Source organism: Zonotrichia albicollis, chromosome 9, assembly GCF_047830755.1.
Source record: "Zonotrichia albicollis isolate bZonAlb1 chromosome 9, bZonAlb1.hap1, whole genome shotgun sequence".
NCBI classification, from domain to species: domain Eukaryota; kingdom Metazoa; phylum Chordata; class Aves; order Passeriformes; family Passerellidae; genus Zonotrichia; species Zonotrichia albicollis.
The window spans coordinates 40,999,118-41,022,023 of record NC_133827.1 but is presented as its reverse complement, the minus strand read 5'-3'; the positions used below and the strand labels follow the sequence as shown (position 1 = coordinate 41,022,023).

Sequence of the window (22,906 nt, the reverse complement as noted above, 5' to 3'; positions counted from 1 at the left end):
ATGTTTCTTGCTGCCACCAGGATTAGTGGTCAGGTCTGATGGCAGGATCGATATTGCAGCTGTAATAATAAATTCTGCCCAGTAGTTCTGGGTTTATGCAAACAGCAAAAATCTGAACTAAAAACAATAGAATTCTGTACAACCAAAATCTGGATCTTCATTTAAATTTCATTTTAATGCAGCATCTCTCCTATTGGAAGGAGCAGTCTGTAAGTTCTTGGAGTAGAAATGGAATTGTTCTGTCACTGTCAGCCTCTCCTTGTGGGTGTGGATGAGGGTGGTGAGGCCATGCAGAGCATCACCAGTTGGGATATTCATGGCAAAGAGCTCTGCCTAATTAAAATCATGGAATCATGGCGTGGTTTGGGTTGGAAGACATCTTAAATCCCATCCCATCCCCTGCCATGGGCAGGGACACCTTGCACTGTCCCAGGCTGCTCCAAGCCCCAGTGTCCAGCCTGGCCTTGGACACTGCCAGGGATCCAGGGGCAGCCACAGCTTCTCTTGTCTATATTTTCCTATTTAATTTTCCCTTTTGCAGCCATTTAGAGAAACTCTTGAGAAGAATTTCCTAAGCTGCAAAACGCCACCAAAAATTCCTGTCAGGTTTGTTTTTAGTGCAGAGCAGAAACCTCCCCAACTTCTCCGACGCTTCCAGAAATAATCAACTTCTGAACCCCGTGACAAATAGGGTTTGTGTATCAATTTAACTGTGGCAACGTTTGAGTGGCTTCACATTTGGAGGGATGGCAAACACATTGGACACAGTGCAACATCACTGGGATGATTAGCATAGTGGGGCCACGGCCAACAATGTGCTCCTCGAGCCAACAGATGTGCAGCAATACCTTCAGGAGAGGGAAAAATCAGCCCAGATAAGAGAAAAGTGTGAAAAACTCGCCACATTAATCACGTTAAACCCAGTTCGGGAGCGTTTTGTGGAGCTGTGTGTTTGTGTGGAGCGCGGTCAGCCAGGAGCCAGGCAGGGTTTGGGGTGGGAGGGCTGGGAGAGGAGCAGAGCGTGGGATGGTCATGGTGGGGATGGTGCTTTGGGTCAGCTCTGGAGAGCTCCTTGGTGCTTCCTCCCTCGCTGGCTCCAGGCTGGGAGTTCCTCTGGCTGCTCTGGAGTGGCTGGAGGAGGCGGGAGCTCTCTGGGGTGGGAATGTCCCACGGAGTGCCCAGTGTCCCATGGGTGGGAATGTCCCATGGAGTGTCCAATGTTCCATGGGTGGGAATGTCCTGTGGAGTGTCCAGTGTCCTATGGGTGGGAGTGTCCAGTGTCCCATGGGTGGGAATGTCCCGTGGAGTGTCCAGTGTCCTATGGAGTGTCCAGTGTCCCATGGGTGGGAGTGTCCAATGTCCCATGGGTGGGAATGTCCTGGGGAGTGTCCAGTGTCCCATGGGTGGGAGTGCCCAATGTCCCATGGAGCGTCCAGTGTCCCATGGGTGGGAATGTCCTGTGGAGTGTCCAGTGTCCCATGGGTGGGAATGTCCCATGGAGCGTCCAATGTCCCACGGGTGGGAGTGTCCAATGTCCCATGGGTGGGAATGTCCCATGGAGTGTCCAGTGCCCCATGGGTGGGAATGTCCAATGTCCCATGGAGTGCCCGGTGTCCCATGGGTGGGAATGTCCCATGGAGTGCCCAGTGTCCAATGTCCCATGGAGTGCCCAGTGTCCCATGGGTGGGAATGTCCCACGGAGTGCCCAGTGTCCCATGGGTGGGAATGTCCACCACGGAGTGCCCAGTGTCCCATGGAGTGCCCAGTGTCCCATGGAGTGCCCGGTGTCCCAGCAGATGTGAGCTGACCCCTCCTCTCTTGCAGACTCCTGCTGAACAGGCCAAGGCCAGGCTGCAGCTGGTTCTGGAGGCAGCTGGTGAGTAAATGACAATCTTCAAAAATTTGCTTCGTTTTTGTGCTGTCAGGTGGGATTTTATCCCTTTGTGTTTGGCAGATGCTGATCCTGTTCTCTGTAGCTCACTTGAATTGCAGGTTAAGATTAAATTGGTTTGCGTCATCATTGGCACTTAGTAAAGCCCTTTAAGGAAATAAAAATAAGGCTTTTCCTACACTAAAACCTCATGTTTATCCTCTGGCTCTTGCTACTACTGAGACATGATTCTGTGCTCTCAAGAATTTGGTTTTGTTTATTTTTTTGCAATTTTCTTTATTTTTTAGTATTGCTCTAAATCAGTCCAAGTGCATATATATATATGTGTGTGTGTGTATATATATATACGTAATTATTTTTCCCCTTTTAAACCCTCTCTTTAGAGGAATCTCCTCACATTGCTGATGTACTTCGTTTTCCAAAATCCATTCAGCCTTTTGCTTTGTCTCTCTTCCAATGCATTCCTTGTTCTCCAGAACTTTTAATAAATCTTTGAAGCATGTAATTATGAAATGGATGTGACAGCCCTGACCTCAAAAGCACAATTTGTGTATTCTGCTGCCATCGATCACATCTCATTTTTTAATTTCACACCTGGGAGATGTACGAAAGATAACTGGGGGTTGTATATCATTGTGACCTGGGCTCCAAAATTTTCCAAAGCTTATCAGAGGTCTGTGACATTATTAAATTTAAATATCCACCATTGAGGGCTGGATCTTAGATTGAAGCTGCAGGTTGTTCATAAGGAACAGAAGAGATTTAATATCTTTGTGTCTCTTACAATCCAAAATACAGAATCCAGTTCCTTCCTGGCTTTATTTAAGTCTTGGTCATCCCAGGCATTTATGGGATCATCACCCACCTTCTTCCCCAAGTCCTGCATTCAGTCAATTAAATTTAATTTTTATTTAATTCCTGTGAGAAGGGGTTGGAAACATTGATAAATGTTGTTTCAATATATTTTTGTGTGTTTACTCCTTGCAAAATCGGCACCTTTTAGGCTTCAAACTTAAAAATGAATTTCTGCTGAGCCATTCATTACCTGGCAGATTTTGAGGAGCTGAGGCTCAGCAGGTTCATTGCTGTTATGGTGATGTTCTATTTGAATATAATTGAAATTAATTTTGTACTTCAGTGGTGGTGAGTGGAGCTGCTGTTGGTGTGCACAGGGCTCCATCCCAAGCTTGGGAATGAGCTCATGGAATATCTGTGCAGGTTATGGGGATTGCTCCAAGCCCAGCGTGGGAATGGGAAGCTGTGCCGTGTTCCCAGTGGATTGCCATGGATCTGGCGTTGATGCTGCTCCTCCCTGCTTGGGACAGGCAAAGCAGCGGCTCCAGATCACCTGCAGGGCTTGTAGGGACACTGGGGACGGTCCCTTCATGGTTGATCCCTGCGGGCATGGTGGAATCGTGGAAAGGTTTGGGCTGGAAATCCCAATCCTTAAATCCCATCCATCCCACCGTGCCATGGCAGGGACACCTCCCACTGTCCCCAGTGCCCAGCCTGGCCTGGGCACTGCCAGGGACCCAGGGGCAGCCACAGCTGCTCTCCAATTCCCTCTTTGTGTCTCCCTATCTGAATTGCCCTTGTGGAGATATTTAGGATCTTGAGAAAACCTGCTTTTCGAATTTAACCTAGGTATTATTTTAGGAAATAGCAGCTGCTCTTTCTGAAAGGCAGAAATCACCACCTAGTAAATCAGGCTCTTATTATTGAGATTTCCTTTTCCCTGATGTATTTGGAGATGGGAATTGTGACTCTGGTCTCTCATTAGGAGAGCAGGTAAAATAAAAAATACTCACCTCTGTCTGTGTGGGAGGAGGGTAAGATGGCCATTTTTATATTTAGGTTATACAGTGCTGAGAGATTTTTCTCCAAGTCCTGCATTCATGCTGACTTCATTAAATTTTTTAATTTTTTTTTTAAGTGTAGATTAATGTCAGTGTTTTGTTCTCATTGAGCAGGGCAATACTGGGAGGTACCCAAACACTTTTAATTCTCGAGACAACTGAGTTTTGATTTATAAAACCCTTCATTCCTCAGAAGTTGTCGGTCCCAGCTATAAATTCGTATTTCCATGATTTATTGAATTAGATTTCTTAATATTGAGGTGCCAGGGAGCCTTTTGAGGCTCCTCTGACAGCCTCCCACAAGTCGCCGTGCCCGAGCAGATGTTAAGCAGGCAGTAGTTGAATGTTAATTTGGAGAGGGTGGGATGTTTAAGCCCATCTGAAGTATGTTCCATGTGGGCCTTCCAGACTGAGCCACAATGCTTTGTCTCTTGGGAGAATTTCCAAGCTAAACCTCTTTCTTTTCCTCGCTCTATATGGACTCTCTCAAGTCAGTATAAAGCAGATCATCCCTGGGCTAAAGCTCTCCAGCTTTTGTTAGCGGGCTCTGTAGGGCTGTAATTAGGCCTCCTGGCAGGCCCTGCCGGCCAGTTAATGGTCATATGGAGTTTTTCTGAGGCAGACTGGCTTTGTGTAAATCCTTGCTCGCCATCTCCTTCTGGGTCACTTCCTACCAGGCCGGGGCTTTGTGCCGTGCCCCACGGGCGGACGGGGAGCAGCGTCCCCTGACCAGCGCCGGCTCCGGGAGCGCCGCACAATCCACCCGGATAATCCCCAGTGTAAACAGAGGATTTAGCTCAGCTTCTGTCACTTACAGTTGCCAAACCACTTGGGTGTCTGTGATTTCTTTCCCAGACTTCATTACCGAGGGAGACGCGGAGGATCCGGGCTGGGGGGTTCGTGCCGAGCGTGGCTCCCGGCGCCGCTTTTTTAGGGAGAAGTTGCAAATGTGAAATCCCGAGCTGGGGGCGAACCTCAGAACCTGAAAGCTGCTTAGTGCCTGCTGTAAATTACATGGGCACCTGTGCTTTCTCATAAAGATTCAGATAGGGATGGATATTCCCAAAATGTCAATAAATTCCCGTGAAATAGCGCACGGGTGTCTCGAGCTGTCGATGCTGCCGCCTCTTCCAAAGGGCTCCGGGAGCTTTTCCATGGTGCTAAGCAGAAATTTCTTACTCTCCATATAAAGGCGATGACAAAAGGCAATTGATCTGGATTTTCAAAGGTCTAGAGTTGAAATAAGTGACTGATGTATTTTTTGGGATCTGCATTTCAATCTCTGGCTGAAAGAGCAGTCAAGAATAGGGCGTTTTGTGCAAAGAATTCGCCAGAGTTTATTTAAAGGAAACTTGGGGACCGAGGCACTAAATGTGAGAAAATGAGGGAATACAAATCCCAAACATTTAATATTTATCAGATCCAGTTCTGGATATTGGATATTTAACTCATCATCTTTGAATTATGCTATCAGATCGCTGCCTTTAATTTTGTAGCCTGCATCTTTATTGTATTTTACATATTTCTCAAAGGGAAAATCATGGAATACGATGAGTGCTTCAGCCTTAACTGTGGTAAATACAAATATTTTATAATTCCTACTGCCTTTTTTTAATTAATCTACCCATTCTACCAGGAATTATTGAGGAGAAAAAGCCTGATTTGCACTCAGTGCCTGATAAATATAGGCAAATATTCTCTGCTTTTGGGTATCAAAATGGCTCATAACAGATGTGGCTGAAAGGACCACATACGTAGACTGTATGATTTTAGTCTGGTGGAACTAATAGGATCACTTGCTACTTTATAGATTCTTGCTTTTCTTTTACTTTAATAAAAACTGTTTAGTTAAATAGGTTGGCCTCTATTTTGCTCTTTTCTAGCTATGCAAAGCAGTCGGGCGGGCAGGTGGCAACAAGTATGAAAAATTTCCTTTTATTGGGGCTTCTTTTCAACTGCCAAATTTATCAAATGTTTATGGATTTCTCGTTTTGATGATGGTTTTCTTTCAGTTTTCTTATTTGTGTTCTTTCCACTGAGAACTTACTGGTTTTAATTTAAATTTCTAATTATGCAATGAATTTTAGGAGGGTGGATAACATGTGCTGTTATATACACACAAAGGATGAAATAATACTTAAAATATTTTACTTGTTCTGTGGAAATGTAAAGCAGGCTAAAAATAATTCTTGCCCCAGAAATTGCAAGAATTTTGAACTATTAACAAGCTTAAAAGTTCTGAATATTGAAAAAAAGATTAATTCAGTTGCTGTGTAGGATTGATTTAATGTAAAATTCTAATTTTTATCAATTTCAAATATTTGTTTTGAATAGTGGCAGTTGACACTTTGGACAATTGAATTTTACTTCTATTTATAGGAAAATCTCTATTTGGAGAGCAAAGGAATCTTTCTTGAATCATGTTTTCTTTTTTGAATCATCAAATTCTTCCTTGAGTCATGCTTTCTCTTTGTGACAAACGTGGATGGAGGTGCTGCAGAGGGTTTTGAGGGTGTTTTGTGCAGCATTTCCTGGACCCCCAGCAAGGAGAGGAATTTTCATCCCTCGTGAGTCTTCACCAGTGGGAAGGTTGTTGTGTTCCCTGTGTCAAAGGAAAATAAACTGGAATTACCTTGGGAAGAGCCTCGGCTGTGGTGGCTCAAACACCTTCCCTGCGTGTCCTGCTCTGGGGGCACCTGAGATTCCAGAATTAGGGAATAGTTTGGGTTGGAAGGAACCTTAAATCCCATCCCATCCATGGCAGGGACACCTCCCAATGTCCCAGGGTGTTCCAAGCTCATCCTTGGGCACTGCCAGGGGTGCAGGGGCAGCCCCAGCTGCTCTGGGAATCCCAGCCCAGCCAGGAATTCCCAATGTCCCACCCATCCCAATGGGAGCCGTTCCCTGGGTGCTGTCCCTCCATCCCTGTCCCCAGCCCCTCTCCAGCTCTCCTGGAGCCCCTGCAGGCCCTGAGCTCTCCCTGGATCCTTCTCCTCTCCTGGCTCCATAGGGGAGGTTTATCCTGCTCTTGGGCACCAGCTAATTTAGGAAATCCATCTAATTATGGAGTTAATGAACCCAGATTTTAGGTCAGCTGCTGGTTCCTACTCAGCAGATTTTGGTGTCAAAACCCATTTCAGTGACAGCATCAGGAGAAAGAGCATTTGAAAAAGCTCAGAGCAATAGAATAATTAAACAATTAGTTTTAAAATCAAGAAGGTGTGCATTAGAAGAAGTAGCTAATTTTTATATTATGTGTTTAATGGGGATTTCAGGTGTTTTAAGGCTGAATTTCAGAAAATTCAGGAAGTTTTTGAGCTCACCTGGGTGCTCCACACCAGTGAGCTTCACAGCCAGGCTGGACAGAGACATTTCCTCAGCCATTCCTTGACCCGAGCTCTTGGCAGAGCTTCATAATCTCATTGGAGTTTTAAAAAAAGTGAGAATTTCTGCACACAAAGTGACAACTGTAGAAAAAAGAGTCTTTTTCCAATTAATTGTTTTTTTAACATATTAATGGTGTTGTCTTTACAAAATTGGTGATTTCTGAAATGCTGCTGGTTTGTGGCATTGGTAAACGAAGTAAACACTTGGATAATAGTAATTGATTAAATAATTTAAATTAATTTGCAGGATTGCTGAAAAAATGCAGGATTTTAATTGAGTGTAGGTAGAGAATAAATGTGTTTGAAATGAAACAATTCACTTTTGCAATGCATAATATCATTCTGTTGGTGTCTAAAAGCTGTTCACTTCAGGGACCTCTTTTAGGTTCTTACAAGAAACTAAAAAAAATTGCTTTGAACCATTTTTGTGGAATATCAATTTGATTTTAGAGTCAGAAACCAATGAGGAATTGTCAGGATGCCATAATATAAACCAGAGCCTATAAGTAGAATTTAGAGGAACTTTATTAGTTAATGAACATTTATTGCCTTCAGAAATCATTCTAAATCTTCTAGAATTTCTAATTTTTTTTGTTAGATTTTTATCCAAGATCTTTTTTTTTTTTTTTTTTTTTGTGGCACCAAAAGTATCTCAGGCTTACATGGTGCCTAATGGGTTTCTGTAATATTGCAGCATATGGGATCCAGGATTTTGATGCAAATCTCTGTGCTAATTATGTGCAGATGAATCTTGCAGGCCTGCTATTGATCTGCAGTCAAAGACAATTTTTCAGTTAGCTGAAGTTTTATATCAATTCATATTTAGCAACTTTGCTGTAATTTAATTATCCACTGGTTTGGCTGTGCAAACCATATGTGGTCGTGGGGCTCGTTTGTTTTTTAGCAAGTCTTTTGGGAGATGTTATTTCTTAACATTGATGGGTGAATATTTAGTTTTGGTGTTTCACATGGTCTGTCACAGGCTGCTCTGTGTGCAGCTGCCCTGTGTGGGCTCTGGCCATCCGGGCATTCCCAGGAATGTGTGTCCTGAGCTTTGTGCTGACAGCTTCCCTTGTACCATCTCTGGGTGTTCAGATTTTCTGCAAGTGAAAGTGCAGAGTGTTTTTCTCCATGGATATAAATTCCAGTGGTGGATTTTACAGGAAAAGGTTTTCAGTTGCCCCATCTGCTGTGGCTGGTGCTGTTCTGGTGTTGGGAGCCTCCCGAATTTCCACGTGGGAAGTGTGCTGGAATCATCTTGCTGAAAGGAACCTATGGATTAGATTAAATTAAATGAATTACAAATCCCAGTGAGGGTGCGCAGGCCCAGGCTGCCCAGAGAAGCTGTGGCTGCCTCTGGATCCCGGGAAGTGTCCAGGGCCAGGATGGACATTGGGATTTGGAGCCGCCTGGGACAGTGGGAGGTGTCCCTGCCATGGCAGGGGTGGCACTGGCTGAGCTTTTGAGTCCCCTCCAACCCAAATAACTTCATCATTTTCCTAAAGTATTTCACAGGAAGTAGAACTGAATCCCTGCTGGTTTTGTGCTTTTCCCATCCATCCTTTCAGGGAAAGCTGGAATGCCAGCACAGGAGTTCAGCACTCATCCTGCACCTTGTCGTGTGCCTGCACCATCTCCTTGTAACTCCTGGATATTAATTTCTCAGGGACAGTATTTAATATGGGTAATAACCCCCTTGTTTTAGTTATTGAAAGCCCATTTATCACAACTTTATTAAACATGGAGAACTAAGTGTGCCATTTTGGCCAAGTGCTTTCGCTCGCTCGTGTTCTCTTTGTTGCCCCAAATGAATGAAATTAGAACAAACAATCTCCGAGTCATTTGTAATCAAGCACTGATTAATGGACTTTGGTTTCACAGCCATTATTCATTCAAGAACACCTGATATCTTTCCCATAAACAAATCGTGTTTGTCCAAATTAAGAAATTAAATGAAGCATTTGATGAGTTTATGATTGACCCTTCCAACTCGGAGCCCATTAGTCAACGTCGTTATCATGCAAAAGCGCCTGACTAATGTGCTGCCTGAGTGTGCTGTGTGGATTTATTATGATTTCTGATTAATGCCTGCTGCAAGCCAGACCACGGCATTGTAATAATTCCTTGATTTCCATTTGAGCAGCGCTGAAGATTTTCATCTGTGATGAAATGCATTTGTGTCCCATTAGATTTAGAGATGATTATGAGGTGTCGGCCGAATAAATCTTAGCGTGGAGCAGAGGGTGCTTGGCAAGGACTCTTCAGTCCTGGTGGGTTTTTGCAGGGCTGCTGCCTGTCATTGGCAGGGATTTTGGGGTGCTTTAAGGGCAGTTCTCACACTTAGGCTCTTGCAAATGTGGGGGGTCATAGAGGTTGATAGAAACAAGATCCCCAACATATTTTTATATGTGAAGCATTTCTCCTCATACCTAAGAGGCTGATAAGAAAATTTTCTTTTCTCTTTGTTGTTTATGCACCTTTATTCTATGAATATTTAATATCTGTAATTTCTTGGGTGTGTTTGATAATTTTAGTGACTTGGACAAGATTTTATACATTTTCTGCTGAAATAATGCTCCTGAGAAGCAGATGTCAAAGTGCTCTAATAGTAGGTTTTACCTCTCCTCCAAATGTGAAGAAAGGCAAGTTCACACTGAGTTAAACCTGCATCAGGTGATTTGAGCCCTGTTGCCCCAAGCCCATGAAAGAATCCATTGGAAAGGGCAGAACAGCGTCCTCAGTAAAAGGCAGCAGTAATGGAAACTCGTGTCCTTTGCCAGTCTCTCATATTGATCACCCCAGCAAGGAAAAAAAAAAGTGTTTCAAAACACAGCTTATGTGAAAAATCAAATTAGGTGCCTTTATTGCAGATCCTCCCTTTAATTCCAGTTCTGTTTCTCTTCTCTGGGGCTGCACTGTGATTTATTATTGAAGATTTCTGAGCTGCTTTGTTTAAGCCATGGTGTATCCCCTTATGTTCTTAAAATACCCACTAAAACTATTTAATCAGTAGTTTCTTAAAGGTTTTGAGCATTTTGTGCTGCTGATCTGAAGCCCTTGGAGAGTTTTCTCTGAGAAATGTGAATGATTTTATCGTGATGAGTCTCTTTGAGCAAGAGGAAATTGTGATTGCATTGTACACTGGAGCAGCCTGGGGCAGTGAGAGGTGTTCCTGCCCCTTCAGGGGATGGGGCTGGGGGGGCTTTGAGGTCCCCTCCAACCCAAACCACCCTGGGGGTCTCACTCTCTGCAGCTCTGCCTTTCCTCCTGTACATTCCTAACTTGCAGCAGCTCTGGGTTTGTGTTTCCATTTCCTGGTGGAAGTGTGGGCAAAGCTAAAGGGCAAAGGGAATAAATTGTGGAAGAGTACATGGCATTCCAGGCTGGGTTGGGCTGGAAGGGGCCTTACAGCCCATTTCATTCCAGCCCTGCCATGTCCCTGGGCCTGGCTGCTCCTTGGCCTCCTCCAGGCCTGGGGCACTCTGTGCCCGTTGAATTAGAAATACATTATTTTAACTCAATCTCAGCATTACTGTTTGGCCTGTTTTCCCAGGTTTCCCTACATTCCTAACTTGCAGCAGCTCTGGGTTTGTGTTTCCATTTTCTGGTGGAAGTGTGGGCAAAACTAAAGGGCCAAGGGAATAAGTTGTGGAAGAGTACATGGCATTCCAGACTGGGTTGGGCTGGAAGGGGCCTCACAGCCCATCTCATTCCAGCCCTGCCATGTCCCTGGGCCTGGCTGCTCCTTGGCCTCCTCCAGGCCTGGGGCACTCTGTGCCCGTTGAATTAGAAATACATTCTTTTAACTCAATCTCAGCATTACTATTTGGCCTGTTTTCCCAGGTTTCCCTACAGTAGAGACTGAGTTCTAAAAGTTCATTTTCCAGCCTTATTCCCAATATTTTTGTGCCTTTCTCAGCGTGGCCGTCCCCCGCTGGCGCTGGGCCTGCCTGGCCGTGCCTCTCTGGCCCTCTCAGCTGGCCATTATTGACATTTTATTCCCAGATAAACATCCACATGGAGCTGGTGGAGGTGATTATGTGGGGCTGCCACCAGAGAAACCCTAAAGCATCCTATTAGCAGGGCCCGGGCCTGGGAATAAAGGCCCCAATTACGGAGCGCTGGCGAGGCCCTCCCGTGACATTAATGTGTCTTTATAACCTTTTTCACTTCTGCTGCCTCTGACAGAGCCACAGTCACAGCCATGGCTTTGCCCTTGGCAAGCACAACCTCGTTTGGAGAGGATAATAAGTATTTACTATTTAGATGGCTGGCAATAAAATTTCTCTGAATGAGATTTTACGGAGAAAACGCAAACTGATTCAATTACTTCCTTTAATGGACTGGGGAGACCTGAGATAACAGTTTGTGGAAGCTCCAAGTCTCATGTTTAGCTTTTTTCTTCCCTTTTTATTTATTTATTTTATTTTTTGAATGTGTGAAAATACAAACTGATTCTTTTTCCAAGCTGAAATTATATCATGGAATCATTAAGGTTGGAAAATACCCAGCATTGCCAGATTGCCCATTTTCACTGGAAAACTTAATCCAACTTTTCCCTGCACGTCCCACGATATTTTTCTCATCTTAAAAGTGGATAAAAATCTCAAATACTGACAATGTTGTAGCAGCAAAGAGTGTTGGGAATCCCTAAATATTCTTACAGAGAATTCCTATCCTCTGGTTTTAGGGTGGAATGGGGATGTCATTGTGTCTTAAAAATAGAAATTTCTTGTAAAGCCATGGGGCACAGCTGCTTTAACAGCTGGGTGTGTGCCAGCAGAAGGGATTTCCCAGGTGATGTGGAATGTTTATGGGATTTAGGAAAAACTCCTTTTAAGAACAGGGATGAGAAACAGCTATTGAAAGTTTTTGGGTTTCTGGTATTTCTAAGCAAAAAAGCAACTGTGAAACTGATTTGCAAATATTTCTTTATTTTCTACTATATCCTAAACCCAGCTGTATATTAAATAATTAAAATCACCCTGATCCATGTATTCAAGAGCACTTCATTTTATGTCTGGATCCAGGATGGATCTTGGAGAGACAAATAGGAATTTTGGAAATCCCTGAATGTCTTTCTGTACCAGATGACCAATTCATTATTTTCATTCATTCAGAGAATTCCATGTTGTTGGTGGGATAAAATTAATTGGAATTGAATGAATTAAAATGTTTACAGAAACATTAAAATGTTTCTGTACGTGCATATCTCACAATTTACCAATTTCACTGCTTTACCCCTTTTATCCCCTGGCATCAATGTGGATTTTTCTCTCTTTTTTTGGAGTTTTTAATAATTTCAGGGAATCTGTGTTTGTGGCATTAGGGAGCACCAGGGACAGCACCAAACGTGGTTAGTGCAGCTCTGGAAGAAGACACAGGATAATATTTCCTTCCCTTTTTTAACCATCAGTCACTGTACGGAGCCACTGCGCCAACAAATTCATAACCTCCTCTGTATTTGATTTTAAAAAAATAAACCCAACCAACTTTTGCTTTCCCCAGTTCAATAACTCCCTAGAAATGTGCTTTTATACAGTGTAACTCACACAATCCTGCACGGGCTTATAAATTGGAATCCCACTTTTTTCGGACGTCGCTGCCTGGATGACTGATGGCTGTGTGTATTTGCCATAAAATTTTAATTATGACAGAGTTATGAATCACTGCTCTCGCTGGTTAAAGTGTTAAAAAATGATGGGTTTGTTGTTTATTAAACTCGGGAGCGTGGAGGAAGGAAATGGAAAAGCCTTGGAGTTGTGTGGGCCGGATCCCGAGCTCGGGTGTTCCCTCAGGAGCAGATTTTGGACGGGCCCTTCCCTCCCTGGGCTCTGCTGCTGCCCAGGGGGACAAATGCCAAAATTTGATTGCTTTGAGCATCCCTGGGTGCGCTGGGTGGGGTTTGTGCCATCCCATCCCTAGAGCAGCAGAGCAGCCCCGCTCCTTCCCCCTTGGTGTGAGCAAAACCAAGGGGTTCACTCAGAAACACCAAATACTGAACAAATACCGAGGGGCTAGAACCAGAGCTGTGCAGAACTTTCAGTGTGAGGTGGTTTGTATTGAAAGTGTCAGGCTTTGTTACCAATATCAGTGTGTTTCAGCACAAGTTCCCTTAGAACGTCACAGCACTTGGCATTTCCCAATTTTTTCCCCAAATTTTAGGCAGCACCTGATGTGTTTGACAAGTGCAGGGTTGCTTTGAAGGACCCCACTTTGACTTTTTCTGCCTTAAAATCAGTTTGATTTGCCTTCCTCTTTGGCCTGGCAGGGCAGGGCTTTTCTGCAGAGGCAGAGGAACAGCTTGGAGTGGTTGCAGGGTTTCCATCCCTGGGGATGCTCCAGGCTGGGCTTTTCAGGGATGGGCTGCACACCAGGTTGGTGCCATTTGGGCACGAGCAGGGAGGGCACCTGGGGGAATTGGGGATGAATGGGGGGGCTGGGGCCCATTAGTGCTGCCCACTCCTGCCACAGGGCTAAATGAGTTTTAAAGGACAAAGCTGGGGGATTAGAAAGTCCTTTATGGTTTGATCCATGTGGAATTGGGCCTGGTAATAAGGAACAGCCCTGTTGCACTGTAAACTAAGGGAAAAAATTCCAAAATTTAAAATACTTGTCATTTGTATTGTAATTTTAGGAATAACATCTAATTTTTCTTTCTCGTGAGCACGAAATGTTGTTTGACAGCAAATTCTATTTGCAATTATTCATATTGAAATGATTCAGTCACCTGCTATGCAAAGAAACTTTGAACAATATAAATAATTCTTGGAAGTTGGACTGGATGGTCTTGAAGGTCTTTTCCAACCTTAATGATTCTATTAGTTTATTTTTAGTAAATTAAGTTTAAAATCAAAGCTCAGCTTCATCATTCATTTCAACTTACTTAATGTTTTTGTTAGTCTCAGTGAAAATACTGGATGTGTGTGTTCATGATATTTTTTTAATTGATTAGGCTTGTACCGAAGTAGTGAATGTTACTGTAACAAAGGAAAGTACAAAAATATGAAATAATGACTATTAAATACTAAAAAAATTCCAGTTGGGGGTGTAAGGAATATCCTAACCCTAATCCTAATCCTAATCTGTAGGAGTGACAGGGGACAGGACAGTTGAGATGGACAGAAATGAGAAATCTCTGAAGCCAGGTCATTGAATTTGTGGTTTATTGCAAAGGGCCTTGCATTGGCTGGGGGCTCTTCAGAGGAGTGGAAATCCAGCATTGGCAGAATATAGAGATTAAAGCAGTTCAGTGGGTTTTTTGGAGATAGTTATTAACCTGCTTGCAGTATTTGTACAAATTGTAAAAATAAAAATTGTAAAAATAATATTTTAATATGATGACATTTTATTATAATATTATAATGTTATACATAATATTATAACATTTTCCAAAAACGTTACGATGGAAGTTATCTGAAAAAAAGGGGTGATTTTTCTTTAAGAAATTTTTTATAGAATCCCTGATGGTTTGGGTTGGATGGGACCTTAGAGACCATCCAGTTCAACCTTTTGTCACCTTCTGATGGACACCCCATCTCTGGCAGTGCCCAGGGCCGGGTTGGACATTGGGCTTGGAGCAGCCTGGGACAGTGGGAGGTGTCCCTGCCATGGCTGGGGTGGCCCTGGGTGGGATTTAAGGTCCCTCCCAACCCAAACCATTCCATGTTCTATGCTTGGGCGACTGAGCAGTGCAATTAAAAGTGTGATTAACACAATGATCTTCATGAAAAAGCACAAATTCCATATGAAGAGTACCCAGACATCCCGTGGGTGCACATGCAGATTCAGAGGCGGGTTCCTGCTGATGGGTGAAGGATGGGGGCCTCAGTGGTGCCAGCCCCACACAGGGATGTGCATTCCCTTTCCTCATGGTTAAAACCCTTAAACACCCAATGCCATTTTAATATTTCAGATTATTTCTGTTCTCTAAGAATGAGAGAAACACCCTCCAAAAGTACCTGGCAGAGCTCTCCCCTCCACAGTTAAAGCTGGCTGGAAATGAAACCTAATTGGAGGAAGTTTATGGAAGTTGTGGTGTTGAATAAGGCTGCTTATTTATTACTTCGCTACAGCTTTATACAAATATATGGATGCACATGTGTCTGAGGGAAAATGATGCTGTCCAGACTTATGAGAGCCAGTTGGAATCTCTCAAGGCTGCAGGTGAGCAGTGGGAATGCATGTGTATATTATCAGCTCCGTGCCCTTGGCGGTGCCTTCCTCCCTGGTGACAAATCTTCCTTCCCTCCTCTCCTGGAAATCACTGCTTCGGTGGTTTTCTGCCTTGGATTTGTCTGTTTTCCCACTTGCTCTAATGGGCTCTACTCGAACTTTTAAAAACAAGCATTTATTTGAAATACATTAAAGCCACACAGTACTTCAGAAAAAACGTTTGCTACCCCAAATTCCTTCCTGAATTATTTAAGCGCCGCTGCAGCAAACTGTTTACTCAGGGATGTTCAGCCTGGTGTGTAGTAGGGGTGTAGTTTTCTTTTAATGCAGTTATTGAATTCCAACCCACAGAGCCTCTGGCGGGGATCCAGGAGCGCTCTGCTGCGCCGAGTGAAGATAAATTGTTTGTTTTCAGCAGCATTTCTTCATCTTCATCACTTAATCTGCAATGAAACTTTACAGCCAGCCGCTGAATATTTAAGCAATATATTTACCTCTTTTATCCTGGGGGAGTGTTTAATGAGGCCGAGTACAGTGCATGGTTATAGGAGCTGGGGGTGCAGGGAATGTGGAGTTTGTGGAGTTTCCCTTCCCTTCTCCTCGGGATGCTCCCAAGGCTGCAGTGGGTGAGTGCTGGCGATGCGAGTGCTCCCCACGACCTTCCCTTGACACACGCTCCCCCTTTTGGTGCCACATGTCAGGCTCCTGTCCCTGCCTGGCTCCTGATTCCTCAGCTCCAGCTCGGTCAATCCTGGCACTTTGCTGCGCCCCCACCCCGAAGTTTTCCAGCTCTGAGTTTTCCACCTCGTCCTCTCCTGATTTTCAAGTGCCCTGTTGAGTATCTCTGTGAGTTAACACTCCTTGCTGCTAATATTCTTTTTCTTTAACACTGTCTCGGTGTTTATGCACTTAGAGGGTTTTAAAAAAAAACTTCAAGAAGTGCTTTTTGATATTTTTTGTGTTTTGTTGCTTCACAAAATTTTTTTAACAACATCATGGTCAAATTTTTTTAACAACATCATGGTGAGCTATGATACATAGGTCACCCTATGTATCATACATAGGGTGCACAAATTTCCTTCTTTCTTCAAAAAATCCTCAAAAATGCTTCCTTGCAGCACAATTTGAATATTAATTGTGCTCCATTCTTGATGAAGTGTGCTCCACTGACACAGCTTTATTCCTTATGTTTCCACTGCTGATGATTTTATCGGGTTGGAAAGCAGGAGCTGGAGACTCCCGGAGCCCTGCGAGGTGCTGGGGCCGCTTTGGCTGCTCTGCCCTCAGCTGTGTGTGCTCTGTGCTGCTTTACTGCTCCCTCCCCACAGCCACAGCAATTGTCATCTGCTTGATTTTCACCTACCGTGCCCATTCCTGACGTTGGGAAATTGGCAGATGAAAGAAGGGCTCCTTTGGAATCGAAGTTTTGGGAGTGAATTTTTCAAGTTTGCTGACAAGCTGTCAGGCTGAATTCTGCCCTTACCCCCAGAAAGAAAAGCTGGCTGTCATTGCCAATCTACAGCCTGTAATGACAATTGTATTTGAGGCACAGTGCCGTTTTTTTCCCCCAGAAATCATTTAAGTAATTTGTCTGTGTGGTTATATTTTAAGCAAGGAAGTGTTTTTTGAATTGAAATGATTTCTTTGTGGAATTAAATGGAGGAGCTGGTGGGTTTTCATGTGAAGGTAGGCGGGTAGTGCAAGATCAGGGTGATTTCTCATGGGTGGTGGAGCTGGTGGCTGGCAGATCCCATGAGAAATGAGTGTTTTTTGGGGTGTGGGACGCCAGGGGGAAACAAACAGCTCTGGAGCAAATACTGCCTGAAGAACAGTTTAGATAAATTGAATTAAATCAGAGTTTTTCATAGGAATGGCCTCTTGGTTTTCTGGTTGAGCTTATTCCTGAAGGATATAGCAATAAGAGCATTCTTACTCCATCGACTTCTATAGATGGCATTTATTTTTTTGCTCCTAAATGTTGCTGCTTCTTTTGTCGCAGTAGTTTAGGGGCAGGTTTAACTCCAGGCCATCCTTTTACTTTCCCTAGCTCTTGGTTCCTTGAGGAAGAGGAAGCTTTTCCCTTCTCATCAGCTGGAGGAAATGGCCTCAAGTTGCACTGGGGGAAGTCTGGATTAGATTTGAGGAACAAATTCTTCCTTCACCTGGAAAAGGTGATCTGGCTTTGGAATGAGCTGCCCAGGGAAGTGGGGGAGCCTCCATCCCTGGAAGTGTTGAGGAGATGTGTGGATGTGACACCTGGGGACAGGGTTAGTGCTGGATCAACAGCAGGACTCGATGATCGTGGGGGGCTTTTCCAGCCTTAACCATCTCCTGATTCCATGATTCCCACCCATGTCCCTTCAAATAAACTGCCCTGGCAGTGCATTTGAGCCCTTCCCTTGGGATCCCTGAGCTGTTCTGATGTCACTGGTGTCCTCCCCAGGGCTGGGCAGGAGGTGACAGCTCCACATCCAGCTCTGCTCTTTCCCTGGGCTGGGCTGCAGATCCCCCCTGAACCATTGCTTGGTTGGGAGATGTCCAGGTGGACAATGCTCAGCCTTCTCTGGGATGGACACAAACCCCTGCAATCAGTCAGAAGCCAATTAATCCTGAGTGTTAAACCCTGTTTAAGGTTGGATTTTTCCTCCAACGTGTGTTTGGGGGAGAAACTGTGGGAGAAAGAAAGAAATCAGGGATGCACTCAATAATGGATGGATGTACCTAGCCAAGAGCTGCTGATTAAGTCTTCTTTAGGATTATTATTATAAATAGGGAGTGCCAGATCCTCAGCTGGAGTAAATGGGCTTGGCTCAGCTCAAGCCAGTGGAATTGTGCCAGCTTGAACTCACTGAGGATCTGGCCCTTAATTCTGGAAAAGGAAGGATATTTGGGGGCTGTGGGAAGTTGGGTGATCATAACACTGTTTTCCTGGTAATATCAGGGACAAAAATGTAAATGACTGTTCTTTTGAATTTTGTAATGAGATTCAAGGAAGTACCTGATGTGATTTCATTAGATGGAAATGACTTTTTCCCCAACTGGCTGCATCTTAACCCCCTGCATGTAGGAAGGGAATAGGCATGGAAAATGTGGTGGTTTGTTTAATTTTGTGGGTGATTTTCTCTTGCACCAGCATTTCTGCCGTTCCTACCTCAAAAATGCCTGGATGGCCCTCACGTGTTGCTTGGAAGGAAATAGGAATAACCAGAGTTGATGGTGGAAATCTGTGTCCCACTCTGCTTTCCCACCAGGAGTGAGGTGGGCTGGAATTTCAGATGGCAGCGATTTCAAATCCAACGTGGGGATCTCATTTGGCTGCATTTAAAAAGGTATCAACAAATCAGATTGCAAAGCTGCTGGTTTTGTAATTGCCTGTAAAAAAACCCAACCAACAATCTATTTCCATAGCAAAGGAAATGCACATTGTTCAGCAACACCTTAAAATACAGTGTTTGACCCTCTAGAAAGGACTCAAAAAAAATCCAGCTCTGAAATAACACTTTTTAAAGTGGAATATCTTGGAAGGACTAAAAATAACAACACAAAACAAGTTTTTTTGTATTCCTAATTGTCAATTTCTCAGTCAGAAGGGCTCACAGCTTTTTCATCATTCCAATACCATAAAATCCAGTGTTTGACCATTTGGAGTGGCCACATTTATGCTTAAAAACCAAAAATCCCACCTTTCTAAGGGGGCTATCTCAGCCTAAAAATAACACCACGGAGCAAGTTTGTTATATTGCTAATTGTTCTGACCACAGAATTAATTTCCCAGCCAAAGGGGGGGCATGGCTTTTTCATCCCTGCCAGCCTGGAATATTCAGCGTGTCACAGATGTTCATGAATAATGTCCATTTAGAAGCGTTGGCAGCGAGCGGGCGAGATGAATGAAATGTTGGGGGGATCTGACAGGCAGCACGCTGCTTTGTGATCATTCCAAAGTTCTAATAATCTCCCTCACCTTCCCTGCCTGCCTCTAATGAAAGAGAATAGGTGATTGCACCTCGGGCTATGTTCTGCGCCTAATGACTCCTCCAAAGGCGGATTTATGGAGAAAAAATTAACTTTGAATGAGGATTGAATTGGCCCTGACAGCCTGATAGACTGTGACACAGATTCTGTGGCAAAACAGACGTAGCCCTAATTGATTATCAATATTTTAAGCAAAGTGATGAAAATAAGCATTAAGTGATGAGAAAGGCAGTCTTAATACAGGAGGCAGTCAGCGGGCTTGGGGAGGCCTTTGGGGAGCAGAGCAGGATTTCAGCTCTCGGTTCTGCCTTTCCCTGCCCTGCACCTCGGTGTGCGGGGGCGTGAATGGCCCTGGATCCGGCTGTCTGGTGAGGGGCGAAGGCCAGGGCCCCTGTGCATCCAAAGCCAGCCCCCCTCGGCGTCTTGGCCTCGGGCTGAGCTGGGTGATAGCTCGGAGCAGCGCGGTGAGAGACGAATCAGGAGGCGACCACTTGCTGGGGGTAAACTGTCGGTTTATTACAGAAGAACCAACAAGGAGGGGAAACACCCAGCAAATGACCCCGAACAAGGAGCAGGAGAGGGTTTTAAGGGAAAAGGGGGGAAGAAGGCAGGGAAACTCGGCTATCCAATAGAAATACATATTTGGAGGTACGAAACATAACTGATATACTAAAGTAACCAACTGTTATAAATCATAGGAGGGGGTCCGGGGCTACAGCCAACCATACCTCCCAGAGAAAAGAAAATTCTCGAAACCTGGGAGGAGAAAAAGAGTGATTGACTGACCTCAAGGAGGAAACAACTTTCACTTTATAAGAGAAACCAAGGGAGGAGCAGTTTCATTTCCATAGCAACATAACTGGCAGGGTAGCAGCAGGAAGTAATACAGAAAATGGGGGGAGCAAACTAACGAACTTAAGAACACACCACAGCACCTTGGTGTTCCAGGGATGAGCTGCCTCCCTCTCTGCACAGGCTGCTTCCATGTCTCACCCCTCTGCACTGCCCAGCAGGGATTTTGGATATTCTCTCTTTGCTGCTGGGCTGTTCCCAGCCAGCAGGTGAGCCACAAACTGCTTCCTGCAAATGGGAACAATGGATGGAACAGGGGGGAAAATTGCCTGCTCGGTGGGAAAGGGTTTTATCTTGGTTGTTATCTTGGTTATACCCAATATAAACAAATATCTTGGTTATACCAAATAACCACAACTATCTCAGTTATCCTTTGGAACAAGACAGTGTTTGGGTTTTGCCTGTGTTTTTTCAGTTGGGTTGCATATGACTGAATTTATCTTCTACCAAAAAATCAAGTTAATATTTGGGAAAATGTCTGTTGAGCCAGATGCTCAGCTGTGCCATCATGGGACGTTTATCCCAAAATAAGGAATATTTTCTGAAATGACAGAGGGCAGGGAACTGGTGCTGAAGAGGTGAGGAATAGCATTCCTTCAGTGGGATAAATCTCCCTTCCAAACACTGGGAGCTCAGAGGAGTTTAAAATAACCAGATTTGGGTTTCTGGGGAGTTTCTGAGTGTGACTGGCAGAGCAGGGGAGGGGCAGTGAGCTCCTCCCTCACCCTCAGGGCTCTCCAATATCCATAATTAGTCTGGTGTAATTAAATTACAGGGCAGCAAGGGCAGAACTTCCCGCGTTTGGGAATTGGGTGTTCCAGGTGTAATCAGGGAGGGCAGGGAGACGATGGACTGGGAATGTGAGCACCCAAAACATGGATTTATGGAATCACAGAGCCCCGTGGAGCTGTGGGGTCAGGGATCAATAGAATCATCCTCTCATTTAGGCTGGAAAAGCCTTCTAAGGCATCCAAGTATGTTGGTGGCGTTTAAATGTTGGGTGAAATGTTACTGAAGGCAAAAATACAGAAATCCAGCTGAAATCTGGGGTGGTGAGAGTGTGTGTGGTGGTGTCACTTTTCCTCTGGAACTCACAATTCCTGGTGCTGCTCCTGGTGCTGTCAGAGGAGTGCTCTGAGCAAGTGGTTGTTTGGAGTTTGTGCTGGAATCTGTCAGATGGGTAACAGATAATTTTACACGTCAGCCCATGAATATTCAGCGGAGAGGATTTCCACAAGCCTTGATAAATTTAATATACCAGAGAAAAATAGCATGTAAATTAAACAGGGCCTTGTAAATTAATAATGGATTCCACTTGTATTTTTATATGTGAGCTGACTGAATATTTTATAAGTGCAAAAATGTTTGTGTTTAAAAAAAAAAAGGTGAAGTCTTTCTGATGAGCACCGTGGATGGTTGGCTGCATTTTAAATGAGATGTCCATGTGTTTTTACAGTTTCTTGGCTTTCTTTTCCTCAGACACATCTTGTATTTTCAGCTCTGAGCAGTTGGAAAGTCCACAATTAGGCTGAATTAATTTATTTTTCCAGATCTCTGGTGGTTTGCAGCTGTGGGTGTTCTGACACTCCTCTCTTTTTAATTTTGACAGGAAAATGAAATCTCCTTAGTGAGGGGCTGAGTGTTTTCCATGCACCTTCCCTGCTGCTCCCTGCACTGGAGAGGGCTCCTCCATGGCCACACTCTCCAAAATGCCCTTTCCAGCCCCAAAACATCCCCTGCCCTCTTCTACCTTGGTGTAATTCACATTTTCCTGGCTTCTCCTAATTAGCAGCTTTGCTTGGAATAATTTCACCTTGGCACAGTGTGAGGCTGGTTGGGATTAAAGCATCACCCATCCATCAGGGAGTGACTCTGCTTCCCAAACCTTGAGCATTTCCAGGAGTTCCATGGAATTGTTTAGGCTGGAAAAGCCCTCCCAGACCATCAAATCCAACCCTCAACTTGTAAAGATCTTTAAATCTGTTGTTTAATTGCAGCTTGGTTTGAGAAAAGTGAATTTCTTTTAGTGCTTTTGATGGCACTTGGGCAGTGAACAACAATATATTCACTAAATAATAATAATAATAATAATAATAACAACAGCATTGAGGAGGAGGAGGAGGAGAAAAGGAGAAGAGGAAGGAGAAGGAGAAAAGAAGAGGAAGGAGAAGAAGAGAAAGGAGAAAGAGGAGAAGAGGACGGAGAAGAAGAGAAAGGAGAAAGAGGAGAAGAGGACGGAGAAGAAGAGAAAGGAGAAAGAGGAGAAGAGGACGGAGAAGAAGAGAAAGGAGAAAGAGGAGAAGAGGACGGAGAAGAAGAGAAAGGAGAAAGAGGAGAAGAGGAAGAGGAAGGAGAAGAAGAGAAAGGAGAAGGAGGAGAAGAGGAGAAGAAAAGGAGAAGGAGAGGAAGAAGAAGAGTGGGCACAATCCTGTGCCATGTTCTCCAGGATGATCCTCCCAGCCTGGCCCATTCTGGGGCTCTGTGCAAAAATGACAGAAAATGGGAAATGTTTGATGTTAAATCCTGGAAGTAACTCAGAGTTTCAGTGCCTGTGGTGGACGGAGCCCTGTGAGCTCCAGGACTGCTCTGGAGATTTACTGGCTAAGTTAAATTGTTGTTAATGAGCGATTTTGTGTGGAGAATTGTCCTCGTGATAGTTCCTAAATTGCCCCATTGTCCCTCTAATTAACCAGGACTTGAAAGGCCAAGCTCTGCCTGGGCTGCAGTTTTAACTTGGCTTACAAGGGCTGGAAATCAGCGATTTCAAGTTAACA

General features: G+C 44.3%; 1 protein-coding gene across 1 annotated transcript in view; it reads left to right on the top strand.

The window, feature by feature from the left end:
* RSRC1 (arginine and serine rich coiled-coil 1) overlaps nt 1–22,906 on the top strand; it is a 106,253-nt gene that overhangs the window by 62,217 nt on the left and 21,130 nt on the right. Inside the window, exon 6 of the mRNA XM_074547538.1 lies at nt 1,825–1,876. Within this exon, the coding sequence (XP_074403639.1) occupies nt 1,825–1,876 (52 nt within the window). The remainder of the gene's footprint in view (nt 1–1,824; nt 1,877–22,906) is intronic.